General features: G+C 36.3%; 1 protein-coding gene across 1 annotated transcript in view; it reads right to left on the bottom strand.

Moving 5' to 3' along the window:
- The window catches only part of DSG4 (desmoglein 4), a gene marked incomplete at both ends in the record, with an annotated part of 40,797 nt that extends 24,542 nt beyond the window's left edge, over positions 1-16,255 (bottom strand). The window contains 4 exons of the mRNA XM_081078388.1: positions 126-281; positions 1,865-1,996; positions 3,928-3,963; positions 16,208-16,255. Of these exons, the coding sequence (XP_080934514.1) occupies positions 126-281; positions 1,865-1,996; positions 3,928-3,963; positions 16,208-16,255 (372 nt within the window). The remainder of the gene's footprint in view (positions 1-125; positions 282-1,864; positions 1,997-3,927; positions 3,964-16,207) is intronic.
- Positions 16,256-18,120: the final 1,865 nt, after the last annotated feature.

Genomic DNA, 18,120 nt, shown 5'->3' on the forward strand with positions numbered 1-18,120 from the left:
GGTTTCAGTCTACTATGTTTTATCAGTCTACTGTGTTTGATGAGAAGTAAGCATGAATCCTGAGATGATATTTTTTAAATGAGAAAAAAGGTAATATGCGTAAATCAAAATATGCCGTGACTTACCAAGAAAAGTGGAGTTATCTCTCTGTCCACGACTGAGGTAATGTTAATTTCCCCAGTCTGAGGATTAATGGTGAACACTCCATAAGGTGGTCGATCAATTCCTACCCCAGAGATGCGGTATGTAATCTTCTGTTTCACCTCACAGTCTGATCGAATCTATGAAGAAAAAGGCCAGGATTTAGAGCAGATTATGAACTTCACAGTATAGTGGAGTGAGAAAGAAATGGCTTTGTAGCCAGATGGGTTTTGTGTTAAAACTTGGCACTGTGACATAAGCCTGTGCCTTGGAAATTTCATTTAACTTTGCCAAGCACCGTCTTATAATAGGATAATACCACTTATAACCTAGGTTTGTTGTGGGGATTATATGAGCTAACATATATACGCCCCACCCCAATGCCTGACATGTGGCACATACATGTGATGCTAGATTTGTTATTAACACTACGTTGTTCACTTCTCTGATTTTCTTTGCATAGAAAGAGTTTGACAGATGACATCACATTCTTTATTATTTTTTTCAAAAACATTATGTTATATTAATATGTACCCTGCCTAGTCTTGAGTTGAGATTTAATCAAAATGGCAGATAAATTAAGAAAATCAGAAAAGTAAATACAGTGTTTAGAGAGATTGGCAATAATTTTATAAATCAAAACCTACCATATCATTCATCTGCCAAATAAATTTTTATGGTAAATATTCTGCTGTATAGATTTTGTTTTAATAATTTTATATCTATGGCTCATAAATTTAAACAAAGGTGGTTTAAATTTTGAAATCTAACCTATATACTAAAGATGAGAACACTCAGTAAAATACTAAGATTTGTTACCCGAATATCCACAATTAAATAAAAGCAGCTAGAAATACAACTTGGATGAGCTCCACTCTAATTCTTGTTTATACAGATGAAAATCCAAAAAATCCCCAATGCAAATAAAAAGAAAAGAATATGCACTACAAGTGGGGTAACATAAAGCTATAATCATGAGTTGAATGGAAACAATTTAAAAGTGTTTCAAAAATTTGAAAACTTCTGAGAGAGAATAAATCTCTTTACTCAAGCTAAGATTATATCTATAACATCATTGCTGGTGCTTACTATATTTTTAATGTAAAGCTTTAAGGGAGGACTTCTAGTAGATCACTACTCTTGACTTCAATAGTGACCCAAGGCCAAGATGCTTAGAAAGAGTGAATGAAGCTGTTCATGTGGACCCTATCCTTCATGGGCCAATTTATGACATTCTTCCCCTAACTTTTCTTCCTTATTGATTGCCATTATTTCAAATACCTTTTAAGGTTCTACTAATTTTTGGATGTAAGAATCTAGTAACAACTTTGGATACTGTCCTTACTTTCTTGGAGAGAATTAATGGATTCTTTCAACTTTTGATTTTGGGGAGAGCTGGTCAGAAGAATAGTAATACGCATCTAAATTTCCTATAACATGTAGGTGATGATAAGCAGAAGATAAATGGACAAAACCCAGTAATGCTGGAGACCCAAGTTTCTCTTCTAGGATCACTCAAGGACCCTCTGCTCTGCATCAGCTCCCAGAATGTGATAGTCAAAATGGCTTCTCAGCAACATGAACAAATGACTACACATAATCCATCTTCCTAAATCACTATGGAGTAGTGAAGGCTTCAAGTCCTCAGATTGTTTGAGGGCTCTCCTGCCCTGTAAAAGCATTTGTTATCAGCATAGGATACTCCTGTTATTTCATCACTTACTCTGGCAATTGGATTCCTTTTGGAGTTGTCCTCTCCTTCTCGACAGGCCGCAGCAAACTTGATCCACTCCCGCTTCTGTCTTCTGACAGTTTGCCATTTTGTAGTGCCATTTTCAATGTCTAATTCCTTCACCTTAAGCAAAAATAGTTCACATTTTGTATAGTGCTAGAACAGTTTTATTTAGTAAGGACATTTATTCAACACCGTAAGGTGTACCCAGAAGCAATGATACTGAATTAGAGGGACAAAAAAAATGTTTTTACTAATTTACAACTCCAGATAGATATAGTTTGGTCACCTTTACTGGCTACTTCTTTTGGAATCATCTCATTTCTAATTGTATGCTTTTAGTGAAGCAAATTTCATTATGCGTGGAGCTCATACTGTGTTATATTGGATAATATGGTGTATGTAATTTTTCTTCTTTCAATCTATCCTCACCAGTTAGCACACATTTTGTTCTGTCCAAAATGTCCACAGAAACATTTGGTTCATGCCAAATGGTCCTTGATATTGGGTACTGTCCAAAATGTCCATGGAGATATCTAAGCCAACCCATCTACCCAACTCCATGTGACATTACCAGCTAGGCTCCCAAGGCAAGATATTATTGGCAATACAGACACAAAATAGTTATTGGACCAATAAAATATGATAGTATTTTTTATGTATTAATTCTATAAATCAAAAGTATATGTAACGTTATGGGCTATTTGAACCCAGGGACATTTTCTAAGCATGGATGTTTTGGACGGATGAAATATCAAGGACAATTTGGCATGCACTATATATGCTTACTGATGTTTTGGATAGAATCAAATATCAAGGACATGTTGCCATTGACTGAATGTCTCTGTGGACATTTTGGACAGGACTAAATGTCTTGTAAGGATCCTCACCTTGTAGAGACCTTGCCCACCTCACCCTTTATTAAGCTCTGACAGGCTTTCTTGTCTCCAGAGTTTAAAAGATTACTGGTGTCTCATGTGAGTGAACCCCATACAAAAGAAAGGTTGTGCTGATGAGTGTGTTGTCCTAAAAGAGGGGAGGGATTTTTCTTTTCTGTTGATTAGAATTCCACTCTGGCTATGCATCCAAATATATTACTTCAGGATTAGAAGAATATATAACTGAAATGATGGTACCTGCAATAATCCCATGGACATCTATATGGATTTTCAGTGCTGTCCTTTTGTATCTCTGCTTGCTGTATGTTTTTCTCTTTAGTCTTTTTTGCTATTGTTGGGGGATGTTTAACAATTTTAAACTATTAAAGACTTTAGAATGTTACTACATGCATAAACATATTTGTATACATGCAAAAACATATGCATATATATTTATAACTCCTGATGTATTTGTTGAGATATAGATAATTGTATGTTTGTTTAGGCTAAGGCTTGATTTAATTACCACTTTGAGGGAAGGGGATGTTCCATGTGAATGGAGTTTATCCTTTCAAGAACCAAAGCATTTACATTTTTCCCCATTTTGATACAACTTCCTGAAATGTACCACTTATTCCCTGTTTTGTCAACAGATTAGAAAAGTAATTATATTTTCTTCAATTATTTGATATCATCAATCATGAAAATTTAACTAATATAATAAAATAAAGTCCTGCCAGAGAAGACAGTAGCTTTATTGCCTGAGTCCTAAGTGTGATTACATTCTTTTTGTTTTTTGTATTTTTCCCTCATTGATTGACTGTCCAATTTTCTTTCTTGCTGATGTAACTGTCTAAAAATCTTCTTTCCCTTCTAATGTATTACTTTGCTGCTTTTACTTTTCTTTAAATTGAGAAACGTATAAATGAGCTACTAGTATAGTTTGATAAGTAAGAGTTACTATGACACTGAACTATTACAAACCATGCCCCAAAGCATCAAAATTTAGCATTACGGGTTTTACTATTGCTATTTCATTTTGGCAGAGGTTCTTTCTCCTTTTAGCTGTACAATTATGGTTTCAAATATTCCGGTTTATGATATATGATGCATTACAAAATGCAGTTTTTCTTTCAATTTTAAATTGAGGAACTAGTTTTAATAATTATACATTACCTCAACAATAAATTCACTGTTTACTTCCAGCACCACCTGTGATAGAAAGCACAACATTAGCATACATTTGCATAATTTAAAGGAAGCAGTGTCCTGAAACTATTGACAATGTTTTCTGATTAATTCATTTCTTAAATATACATTTTGCTAATAATATGGAATAAACATGGGTAATACAAGATTGATAATACAGGCTTTTTGCCCTCCAAGAGCTTTTAAACTTTTAAGGAAGACAAAGAGATAACTAACTATAACAAGACAGGTTAGGATATGTACTTTAACAGAGGCACTCATGGGCTGGGTGGAAGGGAAAAGCAGACAACTAAAGTTATCAGGTGAATTTTGGGAAGATCCCAGAGGAGAGTAAGGATTTCAAAGGGCTCTGCTCGATGAAGCTACTTTGATAAGAGGAATTGATGAGGGAAAAAGTTTCAGCCAATAAATCATGAACACAGATGTAAAGGCACTGTTTCAGAGGATGTTCCAGGAATGGTAAATGATATTATTAGCTGGAAGGTAGAGGCAATAGTGAGGAGACATGGGAGACAAGGCTTGGAATGTCAGTTTGGAGGCAGATCATGAAGCGCTTTATGTACCAAACTAATGGAGTTTGGGCTTTATTGGATAAGGGATTGGGATTGACAGAAACATTGTCTTTAAAACATGTCATTGATATGAAGGGAAGATTACAAGGGAAAAGTACTTGAAGTCAAGACACGTATGAGTTAGCAATTGCTTAGGTAAGGCATAGTTAGAACATGAGCATGGATGCTGAAGTGGCACTGGAAATGAGATTGGAGAAATCTCTGAAGAACTTATAGGGTTCACAGACTGTGGGTGCAAGGGGAAGAAGTATCATATGTTTGGGATGATTGAAGCTTGGCTTTCTGGGACACTGAAGGTACTTTGAATAGGAAGAGAAAATCCAACAAGAGAATATCACTGCAGGGAGATGACGACTGAAGTTTGTGTCATTTATTTTCAATGTGCTTCTAAAATTGAGATAGAGATAAAAGCTGAAGAAATGGAATTTATCTAAACAGGAGTGCTATGTAAAATTTCAGGAAATGAGGGTGTTCCAGGAAACAGTTTAATGAAGATAAATGAAGTAGGAAAAGGACAGAATCATATAGGAAATGCTCATATTTGTGCAGGAGACAGAAGGAAGCAGTCTAAAAGCAGAGGGCTCTGAGAGATTAAAGGAATAGGGAGATCGGGGGACCAGGTTTGCGGGTGCAGAGCAGATTCTGTCAGCACGCAAATGGTAAGAAGTGGTGGTGTTTGTGGTGGAGGGTTAGTAAGGAAGCTGAGTTCAGAAAGAAGAGATTGGTTAAGGAGGTGATGGAGAAGTAGCCAGAGAGGAGTCTGAATGAGAGGAGTGCAGTGAAAAAAAGTTAGACAAAGAGAGACGATATAATGGTTTATGCCTCATAGCAAGTTCAAGGAGATTGGGAACTGGGACAGTCTTGAGATCTTAAGCAGGCAGGCATTGCGAACTTTTGTGAGTGGCATAAGTCAAATTGCAGGAGTCAAGGAATGAATTATTGAGGAAATGGAAATAGCAATCACAGATTGCATTTTCAAATTAGGAGATAAAAGTCATGTTAGAGGTATGATGCAATTCAAGGAGTTAATTAGATCAAGACATCTGTTTTAGGTTGAAAAACCATGACCAAATATACAGTCTACAGGGAGAGGAAAAGGGAGTTGTGGAGAAAGAGTGATAGAAAGAGAAGAAGGGAGAAAGGGAGGGCGACAGGAGGAAGAAATCAAGGAGTAGTTAAAATTGCGATTAAGAAAGAATAGTAATGACGGAATCAAAAATACAGGGAAAAGAGACCTGAAAATGAGGAAAAACATTTCTTCCTCTGAAACAGAAGGCCAGAAGAATACGATGCAGAGAGAAAAATCTTTCTGAGGTGTACTAGGAGGAGAATTTTGCACACGCCTATTCCATAGCTTTGTGGAGTTGGGGTGAGCAGGAATGGGGAGGGGCTCTTCTAGCCCCTCCCTCTTCAAGACGGAAGGTGATAGGAAACCACCAAAATGCCATGAATCAGGGAAAAACAGTAGCGTCACTTGGCATTCTTGAGTTAGGGAACATTTGAGTACAGAAAGGTAGAAATCAAGAAAAAAAAACCCTATTATCCATTGTTGATGAAGAGTTTGAGGACCAGTGGATATTAGGAAGAAAGTCTATGTTGTACAGCCCGTCTGTGTTATGCCTTCTCTAGTAGAACTTGGCCACCTCGCAGTTTGAGGAGAAGGAATGTGAGGGCTGTTCCAAAGTTGGGGATTGTTATCAAGATGGAGTGGAGACTCAGGGAGGTGATAAGATACTACTGTAAACTCCAGCGAGTCAGGGAGCAGAGGAAAACCAGAGAGTTCCAATGAACTGAGACTAGAGAGAGACGGGACCAGGTGGCGTGGGTGCAAAACAGATTTTGCAGGTGTGAGGGCATGTAGGAGGGAGTGAATCGTGTGGGTGGGAATTTGGAATGACAGCTGAGTCCAGAAGGGGGAAATATAGAGGTGAGAAATGTGGCAGTGGGCCATAGTGTTTCCTTTTAACTCACTTTCTCCCTCATGTGTAATTTTCTTAGACATTAGTAAAATATCTAGGCCTGGAAAAGAAGTTAATTATTTAATAAAAGATGGTTTTATTTGGTTGCATAGGACGTTTTATTTCATAATAAATATTGTCTTTAGTGGTTAGATATTCTTCCTGTTAGAAAAGTAGACGATTCTGGAAGTTTTAAGAAAAAGTGAAAATCACTGTGGGGACAGAGTTCCAGAGAGCAGTTTCCAGGCTCTCGGCCTCACGTGGAAAGATGCTGGCTCAGGTAGTAGATGGCCATCAGCTGTGACTAGTTGGCCGTCAGCTGTAACCAGTGAGCCATTAGCCACTGATATAACTGCCATGTTGGTTGGTTGGCTGGTTGGTTGGCAGAGAAGCAGACGGTGGATTGCAGCTAGCAAGTGGGGTTAGCAAGTGTGGATGGCGGATTGCGGATTGTGTGGATCCTACTTCCTGTGTCTGGCTGGGCTGCCAGAGAGAGTGGGATGCAGGAAGACCCCCTGTTGGGGTACTAGTGGATGTTTGCTTTTGTGTCTTCACTAGCCGCCATTGAGAATATAGTGGTATGACTCCCCTATCTATGGCTCCATTGTTGTTCCTTTTGGCCTCACCGTATCCTGCGTTCTTATGAGGGGAGCGGGACCAGAGTCCCTGCGTTATAATCACACAGACTCTGACTTGGAGATCACCATTGTTAATATTTGGAGAAATTCTTTCAGACTTTTTTTTTCAAAAACACATAAAAAATTGTAATTTTTTTAAAACCACAAATAAATTGTATTATACTCACCATTTAGTTTTTTTTGTTTTTACTTAGTGATTATCATAGTAAAGTTTCATATCAATGAATACATGCAGACATCATACATTTTGATGGTTGCCTTAATGTATCACTTATGTTTGGGAGATTGGGACACGAAGATAACAGCGAACCAATAGATTCTACAGTTTAGAGCAGACTAAACTCTGACATATGATTTTCAGGCACTGTTCTCCAGTGGGATGTTAACTGGAAGCACTGCCTTGGTGGATGCCAGAAGGTTGGTGAGCTCGGCAGGCAGGTGAGCCCACAGTTAATAAGGAGCTGTCTCTCCTTGTCTTCAGCTTTCCACTTGTATCTGTTTTCTCCCACTTCTTCTTTTCTCTTTTCTCCTCTTTGATAGTCTCTTCCATGTGTTCCTTTGGCCTTTCCTGACCATATGTTAGGCCTGACAGAGAATCACAGTAGCCTCATTATGCTGCTTACCCTCAGAGCTACGCATAATCAACCCATAACCCAACTCTAACAGGAAGTAGTGAGAGTGAGTCCTAGTTGGGGTTCTGCTCATAATGCAATTAGAGGTGTGGCAGGTAATTTTCATTGTAGTTTCCATCAGCTTACAACAAGCTGGCAAGGTTAATATTGTATCTATGCAGAATTAAATCATCAGCTCGAAAATGGACCCAAATCACCCTGCTATTGATTTATTATTTTGTCATTAAATTAATTAAACTCTGACGCCGTGGTGCCCAGGCAAGCAAACCAAAATCTAAGCCTGTAAGCACCTTAAGGTTATGAAATTGAAACCTAAGGACAGACAATCAGGAATGGCCAACTAGGCTTTAGACTATCACCTATCAATGATGTTCTCACTTTGCTCTTGCCTTTTGTATATGAAAGAACTCCCCCAGCTTCTACTGGTGGAGCGTTTCTAACCACTTCTGGCTTGGTGATGCCTGATTCTAAATGATTTTTGCTCACCTAAATTCTTTAAATTTTATGGCTCAGTTTATCTTTTAACAATGAATTTATTCAACACCTAAAGATTCTTTTGAATCACCTGATATTACTTTACAAAATTGCTTTGGTTTCGCTGAAACTCTGCTATCATATAATTGTGGCCCCTGGCTCAGAGAAAAACATTGATGTTTGTGTTACTACTACTAATATTGTCTTGCAAAGGTCTTCAAAAGATTTTGCTTATGTAGTCTTAAATTTTTTTTGAAAAATGATGTAAGTCTTCAAAATTTTCTATAATGACCTCTAAAAATTTTCATAATAAGTTTAAATAGCTGCAGAAGATGGAATTTAAGAATATTGTAAATGATATTTTAAAATAAAACTGTGTTACATTGCTTTTTACATGTATTCAACAGAATCTAAATGTTGTAGTCATTTGATGCCCTGTTCCACTCTTTGAAAAATAGATGAATTTTTTTAATAATTGCAAAGTTTATTTTATTTCTATTTTTCCTTGAAGTCCTATGTTCTATTTCTATTAGTGAACCATATCCTTTATAGATTCATCCTACTGGAATATATTCTTAAGCTTTAAATATAATTTAAATATAGATATCTATTATACTTTGTAGCAAAAATATGTGTATGAATATAATTATGTTTTATGGTCATTTCTGTAATACTCTAAGTGTTAAAAATCAATTTCTTCTAGACTGAATTAGCTTTGCAATTATTAACAGCATGACTGATTAAACAATGTGCAAATATGGAAATTTTGATACAATATCATTAAATATAGAAAGTAAAATTTTATCAGAATTTCATTGCAAAGAAATGGATAAAACTTTTAAAAATATAGTTCATGAAAAACTACTACTTACTGCTAAAATTAAACAAATTTTAGCATGAATTTTATTTTGTTTGGTTTTGTTTTTCAGTTATAAGTACTAGGAAAACTTGTTAACATAAATAGGTAGATGATATTGGGGATTTTTTGTTTACTAGCAGAATCATTAATTCTTTCAAACCATTTTGAATTTATCACTTAAATCTACAGAGCAATCTATCATTAAAAATGATTTTTAAATAACTTATTAGCTGACAATTCAATTAGGTTCTCTTCTGAATTTTGTTGAAAATACATAATTGAAAAACCACATGACATGCAAAAAGATTCATTATGAGCTTTAAAGTCAATTCTTTTTCTTAGTACTGACACTGATGTTTTGAATTATTCCTTAGTTTAGTGCCCAAGATACTTTTACAATTCATTGAAGTGCAACATAGTAATGTTTGCAATGGGTGAGAGGTGTGACTTTTTTTAAAAGGGGGATTTGGGAGTAGAAGAACCAGCTTGATACCTCGGGTTCAGGTGCATGTTCAGCAGAATGACTTAAGGAAAGAGTATACATATGGAACCTGAGGATCTAGTAAATGATTCCTTTAAAACTATCTGCATTTGTACCCTTTAAAGTGCTTATGTATCTCAGGGATATCTGTACTCCAATTTGAAGACTGTTTTTATAGTAGTGATTAAGATGGCATCAAGTTTCTTAAATCGGTATATATTTCTAAGTCAAATAATTTATATCTTAAATGGATATATAGCCCTAAATTATGGTTTGCTTCATAATAAGCAATGTGGTGTAGACACAAATCCTTTAGACTTGGAGGTAGAAGAATTATGAGTCTTGACTCTATTCACCAGCTGTGTGACCTTGGATAAATCCCCTGCCCTACCTCTGATTCAGGTTCTGATCTAAATGGAGTAAAAATATAAAAGTGATAGGCTCGGTACATTTACAAAGAGGAAGGAACAGTGAATAAAGAGTTTTCTTCTGTGCTTCAGGGGGTGTGCTCACAGCACTTCTTAATATGCAAAAGTACTAGTTAATCAGTTTGAAAGACTTGAAATTAGCCGCGTCACTGCCAGAAGGGTGGGCAAAAAAAAGTGAAGGGGAATATAGTCAATAATAGTGTGATAACTTTGCAAGGTGACAGATGGTTGCTAAACTTAATGTGGCGTGCACATTGTTAAAATATACGGAGGGTGCCAAAAAATGTATATACATTTTAAGAAAGGAAAAAACTGTATTAAAATGGTAATATTCAATCTATATCGATAACAAAAGATGAATACAAGTCATATGTATACATTTTTTTAGCACTCCCGGTATAAATGTTGAATTATTTTATATACCTGGCACTAATATAATATTGTATCCCAACTATACTTAACTAAAAAATAAGAAGAAATAAATATTTCCACCTGGAAGAGGGAGAAAATAAAAAAAGAAATTAACCACATCAGCCATAAAAGCCTACATGTAGCCATAAAAGGCTAAAGGAAGTGTTTTGAGTTCATTTTACCTTACTCTTGTCCTCTTTACAGCACCCAAATCAACTGGAAAATAGCAGCAATCCCAGATAACCCTGAGAATCCTTGAGTATAAGCTCTTTTTTTCATCCTTTTGCTATCCCTGACTTTTTTTTTTTTTTTTTTTAGACTGAGACATTTGCAATGATAGATCTCAGGGTTCTTCTCTAGTAGAACTGATATTGTGCCTGATGGAGCCTGTGTGGTACACTTCTAGTATTTCTGTATTCTGTTTAGCTGGCTCTACTGATGAGGGTGGCAGGAGCCACGCCCTTCAAATCTCCTCTTTCTGTGCAGGTCTCACTGAAGGAACATGGCAGATTTTATTCTCAGGCCCTATGGAGTCATGAGCCTTGTCAGGAGGCTTCCTCACTTTCCAGGAAATACCTGTGAATGGGTGTTTTGGAAGAAATTTGAAATGATATCGTCTTCCTAAATTGCACACCGCAGAACTACCTGAACCTCAATTAAACTGTGAAGACTACTTATGGGTTCCTGGATAATTGCAGAAATCCTTTACCTATAAAAGTCACCTTTTAGAGCCTATGCAGATCATGTATCATCCTAGGATGGGCTTTGGCCCTAGAACCTGATTGAAAGATAGCATATGGAATGGAGGCGGCTGAACCATTTACCATAATGGTAGAGTACTAGAAGAGAGAATTAGAGTCACCTGCAGTTGAGGGAGCGAAAACAACCCAGAGACATGTTTGGTATCCTGAGTGTGTTACCGTTTCCGTGGCCTAGTTGATGAGAGAGTTTTCTGTCTTCCTTTTTTCTTTGGACATCCTTACTGTAAATTACATTAATTAAAGTCACCTGAAAAAGACTTTTTCTGGCACCATAAAAGTGTCTGAGAAGATAAAAGGTATGCGTCTGTGCTAATCTCCGAGAACATGATGATGAATAATGGAGTCCCTGCCCAGAAAGGGATCCCAGGTTAAAAGAGGGGTGAAAGCAGATAAAAGAGAAAAAAGGCACTGGGATTTTATAGACATTGTAAAAGGTGTATTCCCGGGATGCAGCACTGACCCAAATGGAAAAGGAGTCAATTTTGGAATAGTAGATACTTTTGAACATGTAGAATTGGATTCACGTTCTGACTGTACCACATATGGGCTGTCTGAATCTTGAGGCCTTGAAAGTTCTTTTATTTGTAAAATGGGGATATTTCCATTTGCCTTTCAGGAGTTTAACAAATAACTTTGTTAACTACAAAATGTTTTCCTAGTGTGATGTGAGAATGGGAATGCAATGAGAGACTAAATCCCAGAGATATTCCTACATCATGCCAGGAAGAAGGAGAACCCACTCCTTCGCTGTCTCAATTTTAAACCCTCAAGCTCACTTTGAGTTTTACTGACCACATTAAAGTTGCCTGTTAGCATATAGGTGGGAAATATGGTAAAGTGACTTGGTAAGAAAGATAAATTTGAAACTAAATCCATTCATTCATTTAAAAAATTTTATGGATAAAATATTATGTGACAGTGACTTTCCTTCAGTGCAACCTGTCATAATGCATAGATTCTAGGGAGAATAATAACATATCCAATATTCTATAGCTATCCAATTTTTGGCAAATTGTTGAAGTTTTACAGGGCCTAGTTTTCTTTTTCAATACTTTCTCCCACAGAGAATACGATGATTTTATATGAGATATGTGGAATCTAAGTCATTGCATGTGCTTATTGCAATATTAGAATACATATTATTCTCTTGTAGACCTAGTATATTTAAAGTAGTAGCTACTGAATAAGGCTATTTTTCATCTCTAAGACTTACCTTTTTGAAGCCAGTTTTTGCAGTCATTTGCACACCTAGTACCTTATTAATAAGCAGCTCTCTCCTGGATAATACTTATAAAAATAATTGAGTAAAGCAATTGCCATTCTCGTAGGGCTATAGTAGAGGTGCCAAGTTTAAGCCTAATTATACCACTTTTGTTTATAATTGAAGGTATATCAAGTAGTGGCGTTTTAGTTTTTAAGCCGTGTAATTTTCTGTGTAGAAAGGAAGGGCAAACATTTCTCACGCAGGTAATATCTGAAAGTTTCACCAGTCATTCCTTTCACACACCCTGTCATCAGAGCTACTTTCCTGAGTGAGGAATTCCGACTGTGATCCCCTTGGGAAAGGGGAGGAAACATCACTGCAACTCAAACAGCAGATTGATTGCTTTATAAGGATCTCCTCCCTGGATATTTAAGGACTAAAAAGGAGTCATAGGACTATCTACTAAGGATCAAGAAGTTCTCTAATAAAAAGAAATTAAAAAAAAGCATCTAGAGTCTCAAGAGCCATGAAATAGTTTTAGAGCAGAATTTTTATCCTACAATTCTAGAGGCAGATATTATTAAGACTGTATTATAATTATAGGCCCTGCTATGATAATAATACTCGCTATTTCTTGGGATATAAAACTTATTTTGAGTCCACCATGGACTCTGCATGAATTTGAAGGCAACACTATAAATTGGTCCAATTGGTTTAAAATGTATTTTGTAATTCCTTAGCCACTTATACAAACAAAAGAAATAACAGAGGTGAGATTTGCTTCCATGTAAACTTTGGTGCGATGAGGACATCAGTCATTTCTGTAACAAGCAATACTGAAACCAATCATTTAATGCTATCTAGGGTATTCTGTTTATTACAAATAATAAGAGTTGTACTGATTTCATCAGTCTATACTTCTAGAAATTTGCCTGACAATAAAATAAATAAATATAAATTTTTGTTTCACATGTCAGAATCACATTGTTTTGTATGGGAATGAAACTGACAAGTGCCTGGGTTGGTTCTAAATAGGTGTTTAAATTTGGATACCTGTTTTCAAATTTCAAGGAGACAATGTCTACATGCTTAGCCACCACCTTCTTTACTTTCCAAAAATCAGAATGTTTAATTGAAATGTTTATATCTCCTATGTGGCACGAATGATCACCATATGTACACGAAACATCTTATCTGATAAAAGCTACATGGCTGTTTTTTATGGTCTTATCAACTCAATAAAATATAGGCCTTTCACAGCTAACAACTGTTCCGCCTTAAGTGATTCCTTCCTAATAAAACTTATACACTCCATGATCTTACTTAAATCTTTAGGTTCTCCAACCCAAGTTATGACAATAGTATTTGGGAGCCAAACATGAACGTCTATTACAGAACTATTCAGTAGAGACCATCATAGGATCTCAGAGTTTCTGCATGGGAAAAAACTTAGTGACGTCATATCTGACCACGCATTCTCCCATGGGGTACAATGAGGCCCCAAGGGGTTGGATGTGTTGGTCAAAGTTACACAGACCTATGACAGGGAACTGTGACTTGAACCCGGGTCTTTGAAGTCTCAGATTAGTGTTGACCCTCATCACCCCAATGTGTTTTATGGCAGAGGAACTTGAAGAACATCCTGAAGGACACATGGTAAAATGAAATGCCTGTTGTAGCTTAGCATTTGGGTAGCTTTTATAGGTTAAGTCAGTCAAAACCTTGTTAAAGTACTCTTTGTGGTTGAGATATAGATGACACAAAGTACCCGTAAGTCTCTGAGAGGCTGCCACACCCTCATTAGTGTAAGCTGCAATGATGCTTCAGAGTGCCTTTGATTTGGTTAATGAAAAAGGGGCAGAGCTCAAATTCAGGAAATGAAAAACAAGAAGGTATACCCATTCCCCATAACATCCATAATAGTATATGATCCCCCTTAAATATTTACTGCATTTGTCCCAATCTTGACACATGCTAGAAGTCTCTACTTCCCAACTACAAAAATTATTGATATCTTAAGAGATCTATTAGAAATACAGAAAGAACTTAAGTCTATCACAATTACCATGAGATGTAAAAACACAAATACTTTAGTATCACTGGGGAGAAATTAAGTGTCATTACACTAAAATTATGAAGGATAATAAATCAATATTACCAAAAAGAGATACTGAAAATGTGAAATATAACACTCTTCCAAGATCAAGAGAATACAAATTCACTCTTCAAATAATAATATTGTTAAATAATATTGTCATGAAATGTGCCTCCACAGAGAGGAATAGGCAACTTCATGCCCAGAAGTTGCTTCAAAAATCTTGATGCATACAATCAGTTTTCCTTGCAGAAATCAAAAGGTTATCTGAGTCGAAATATAGAGATACCTCACAGAAGTGTAACAAGAACTCTATACTGATAATTCTTAATTTCTACTAAAGATTGAGTCAAATCCTCCCCTTAGTAATGTAAATAAATGATGATCATTATAACAAGATATTGCACATATTTCTCAATAATGGTCTTGTTTACTAATCTGTCTCCCAAGCTCAGAGAATGGAACGTTCTATCACTGTTTGCCCTTTGGCCTTGTTAGGCTCCTGCATTACTTTTGAAGTTCAAAGATGTGAGCTCCAGAAGAATGGCACCTGCTGGACCAACTGGATACGGTGTGTTTCCCTATCTCCCCAGCTTCAACTGCCCTCTGCCTTCTAGAACTGATGCTCAGATGTGTCTTGTCTAATGCTAACCTTATAATAGGGCAGAAATCACTTTCCAAGCTTATGTAATAGCACTACTGCGGACATTCCTGGGTGACTGAGGTGCAGCCAACTATAGGTTATTTGCTTTGGAAAAAAAAATGTACAATTTCCTAATAATCCACTCCTCTTATCTTTCAACTTATTTTTTCTTAACTGTTTTGACTGAATTGTTTGGTAATTTGACCATTAATAGACTTAAGTCTAACCTAATCTAACCTAGTTTAATCAATCCTTTAAGTAGACTTTTTATAATTGAATTGGCAATAGTTTGGCAAATTGACCAACCTGCTTTTTCTTCCTCTAAGGATCTGGCATGAGGAGCTGCTTTACCTCTTTCAAGGTAGGACATCCACTATGCATGATGTCTAACTAGAAAGCACTTCATGCCTCGGGCACCCAGAGGTTTGAGGAAAGTAATATAATATACAAAATGTTGTGTTTACTTTAAAGAAATAGATTATCTAAATGTTTCCTTCCTTTACTGTAGGAATGCTTTAGTAATTTCAGAAGGGGTTTGTCTTGATGGCTTGGTTTTCTTCATTTTTCTTTTGTCATTCTGACCGGAAAAAAGTTTCATATGACTTAAATATTTCATAATTAGTTGCAATGTAATTTTAACATAGCTAACATTCCTCCACCATGAAACAAATTCACAGGGAAATAGCTATTTAAAGGAAATTGGCTTGATGAAGTTTACTTCCCTACAAATTTAGAACCAATTTGCACTGGGCATTTTGACAGCAATCTGTCTGATTTAAGCATAAGAAAATAGAAAAACAATTTCATTTCTGGTTATAAATTTTAGAATTGTTCTGACATTTAATCTGAATTACGTTATGTGTCTGATACTATTTATATCTAATTAAGCCAGATTCTCACCCTGCTTCTGTATAGCATTTAGTTCTCAAGAATGGAGAGTCCTTTGAAATCACCAGAGGCTGAACTCAGAGAACTGTCGTTGCAGAAAAGGCTTAAAATGGATTAAATCCCGTGTAGAAAGTCCAACAACTGACAGAGGAGACAAGGCTACAAGGGTGCATTCCCTTCCCAGGACTTTAAATTCTACTTACCATTAAAATGATCAAAAGGCAAATGTTCCTGAGAAGAAGCCAATTCATTTCTTTCGATTTCTCTTAGACACAAACCCCAATGAGATTTGATTTTAGTCCTAGTCCTCTGGGTCCTGAATTCAGCTCTGCAGCAAGATGTGTGTTGAGATGCCCTTTTAGGACGGCATGGCTGATAAGTCTGGTGCTCTCTGGGCAGAGGAATGAAGATGTTCTGTAATGACTCTGTTTCCCCACCCCCAAACTCCTGGGCTGGTCTGGAAGGCTGGTATTGTTTGGGCTCTGGTTAAGAACATAGACACACCTTGATTCTTATTGCAATGAAACCCTTTGTTGGACACCAAAGAAAAATCTTACAGAGTGAAGACAAGATTTATAGGGGAGATACCCAATGAATAATAAATTACTCACAACATGAAAAATAATTAAAATGCTAGAGCCTATCATCATGCTGAATAAAATTAGTAGGCTTCTTCTTACTGCCAACATTGTAAAAGCAAAATTACATATACTGACAACACACACACACGTCCACTATCGAACCAACTTCAAGGAATGACACTTTGAGCAGAGAGCATTGTGAAAAGGCACCAGGCTTGAAGTATGGTGTTGAGAGAAAGATAGAATAATGAAACTCTCATCTTTTTATTCAGGTGATTTCTGCTTCCCTCCTTAAGAAGTCTTATAGTTGATCTGCTTTCTTCAATTTTAAAGATGCTCTGAAAAATAAGGTAAAGACTGCTCTGAAAAAATAAGGTAAAGAAACTGATTTCATGAGTATGTTTGTTTCCACATTTTGGCACCTTCTTTTCTAAATATACAGTCGAACCCAAATGATATAACATTAATTAAATTGTTTTAAGGTAACCAAAATACAGAGTTTGCTCCCTCATGGCATTTCCAAAAAAAAAGTGCATAAAATGGGAACACATTTTAGACCCTCATAAATAGTTATTAAGAAGAAACTGAAATTGGAAACCTGAGAGTTTAAAGGAAATAGACCAGAGCAGCATCTGGATATTTTTGGAAATAATTTCCCTTTTTTATTTCTCACTTACCCTTTGTTAGTATGGGTTTAGAATAGGGTATGGTTTTCTCATGAAAAAATTGCAGGCTGGCAGAAACCTCAACAAACATAAAAAGAAAATGTACTTAAATGTTCTTCAATTGCTAATATGGGTCGACTGGAGACTTTTAAAAGGAGATTGCATCTCGTCTTCACTACCCCATCACTGCAATTCAGAAATAAGGCGGGTTTTCTTTCTAGTAATGGAATGTATTTTAACTGGCACTTAGTCTCTTGAGAACATTAGTTTAGCATTTTGGGGAACACAGGAAAGAGTCTAGGCAATTAGAGGGCTGGTATAGTATCTTAAAATAAAGAGAAATGAATTATATGTTAACCTATTTATGAGAGCAGGAAATTATATATAAGCAATGGGAAAAAATGAATTGTTGTAAAAAGGTAGTAGTATTTGGATATATTTGCCAAGCCAAACCTTATATTTGGGGATTTCTGCCTAACTGAAAAATACCTAAGCTGACCAGATAAAGCACGTGTATGGTGCCATGTTTAAAAATACATCTCTAGGTGGTCCTCTAGATTGTATCTACCATAGAAAATTTTTATTTCATAACTTGGTCGGAACAGCATTAAATTATTTTTACTCTTGAGATATATCCTCTATTAATAGGGCCAGTGAGAATTAGGCTTTTGGGGTGCAGCAGCTTTTCCCCATTGTTGTTTCTCTGTATGTGGGAAGTACAAATGGTGTTGCTGCTTGAGATTATTGCCAAGAGACTGGGTGGTAGGAAGTGGTTCTCTACAGTCCAACCTACCAAAGGCTTTTTTTATTGGCTATAACTGTGTTGTGACCTTTGTTTTTATTTTTGTACAAAGCATTTGACTTATTTTG

Source organism: Rhinolophus hipposideros (genome assembly GCF_964194185.1).
Source record: "Rhinolophus hipposideros genome assembly, chromosome: 17".
NCBI lineage: Eukaryota > Metazoa > Chordata > Mammalia > Chiroptera > Rhinolophidae > Rhinolophus > Rhinolophus hipposideros.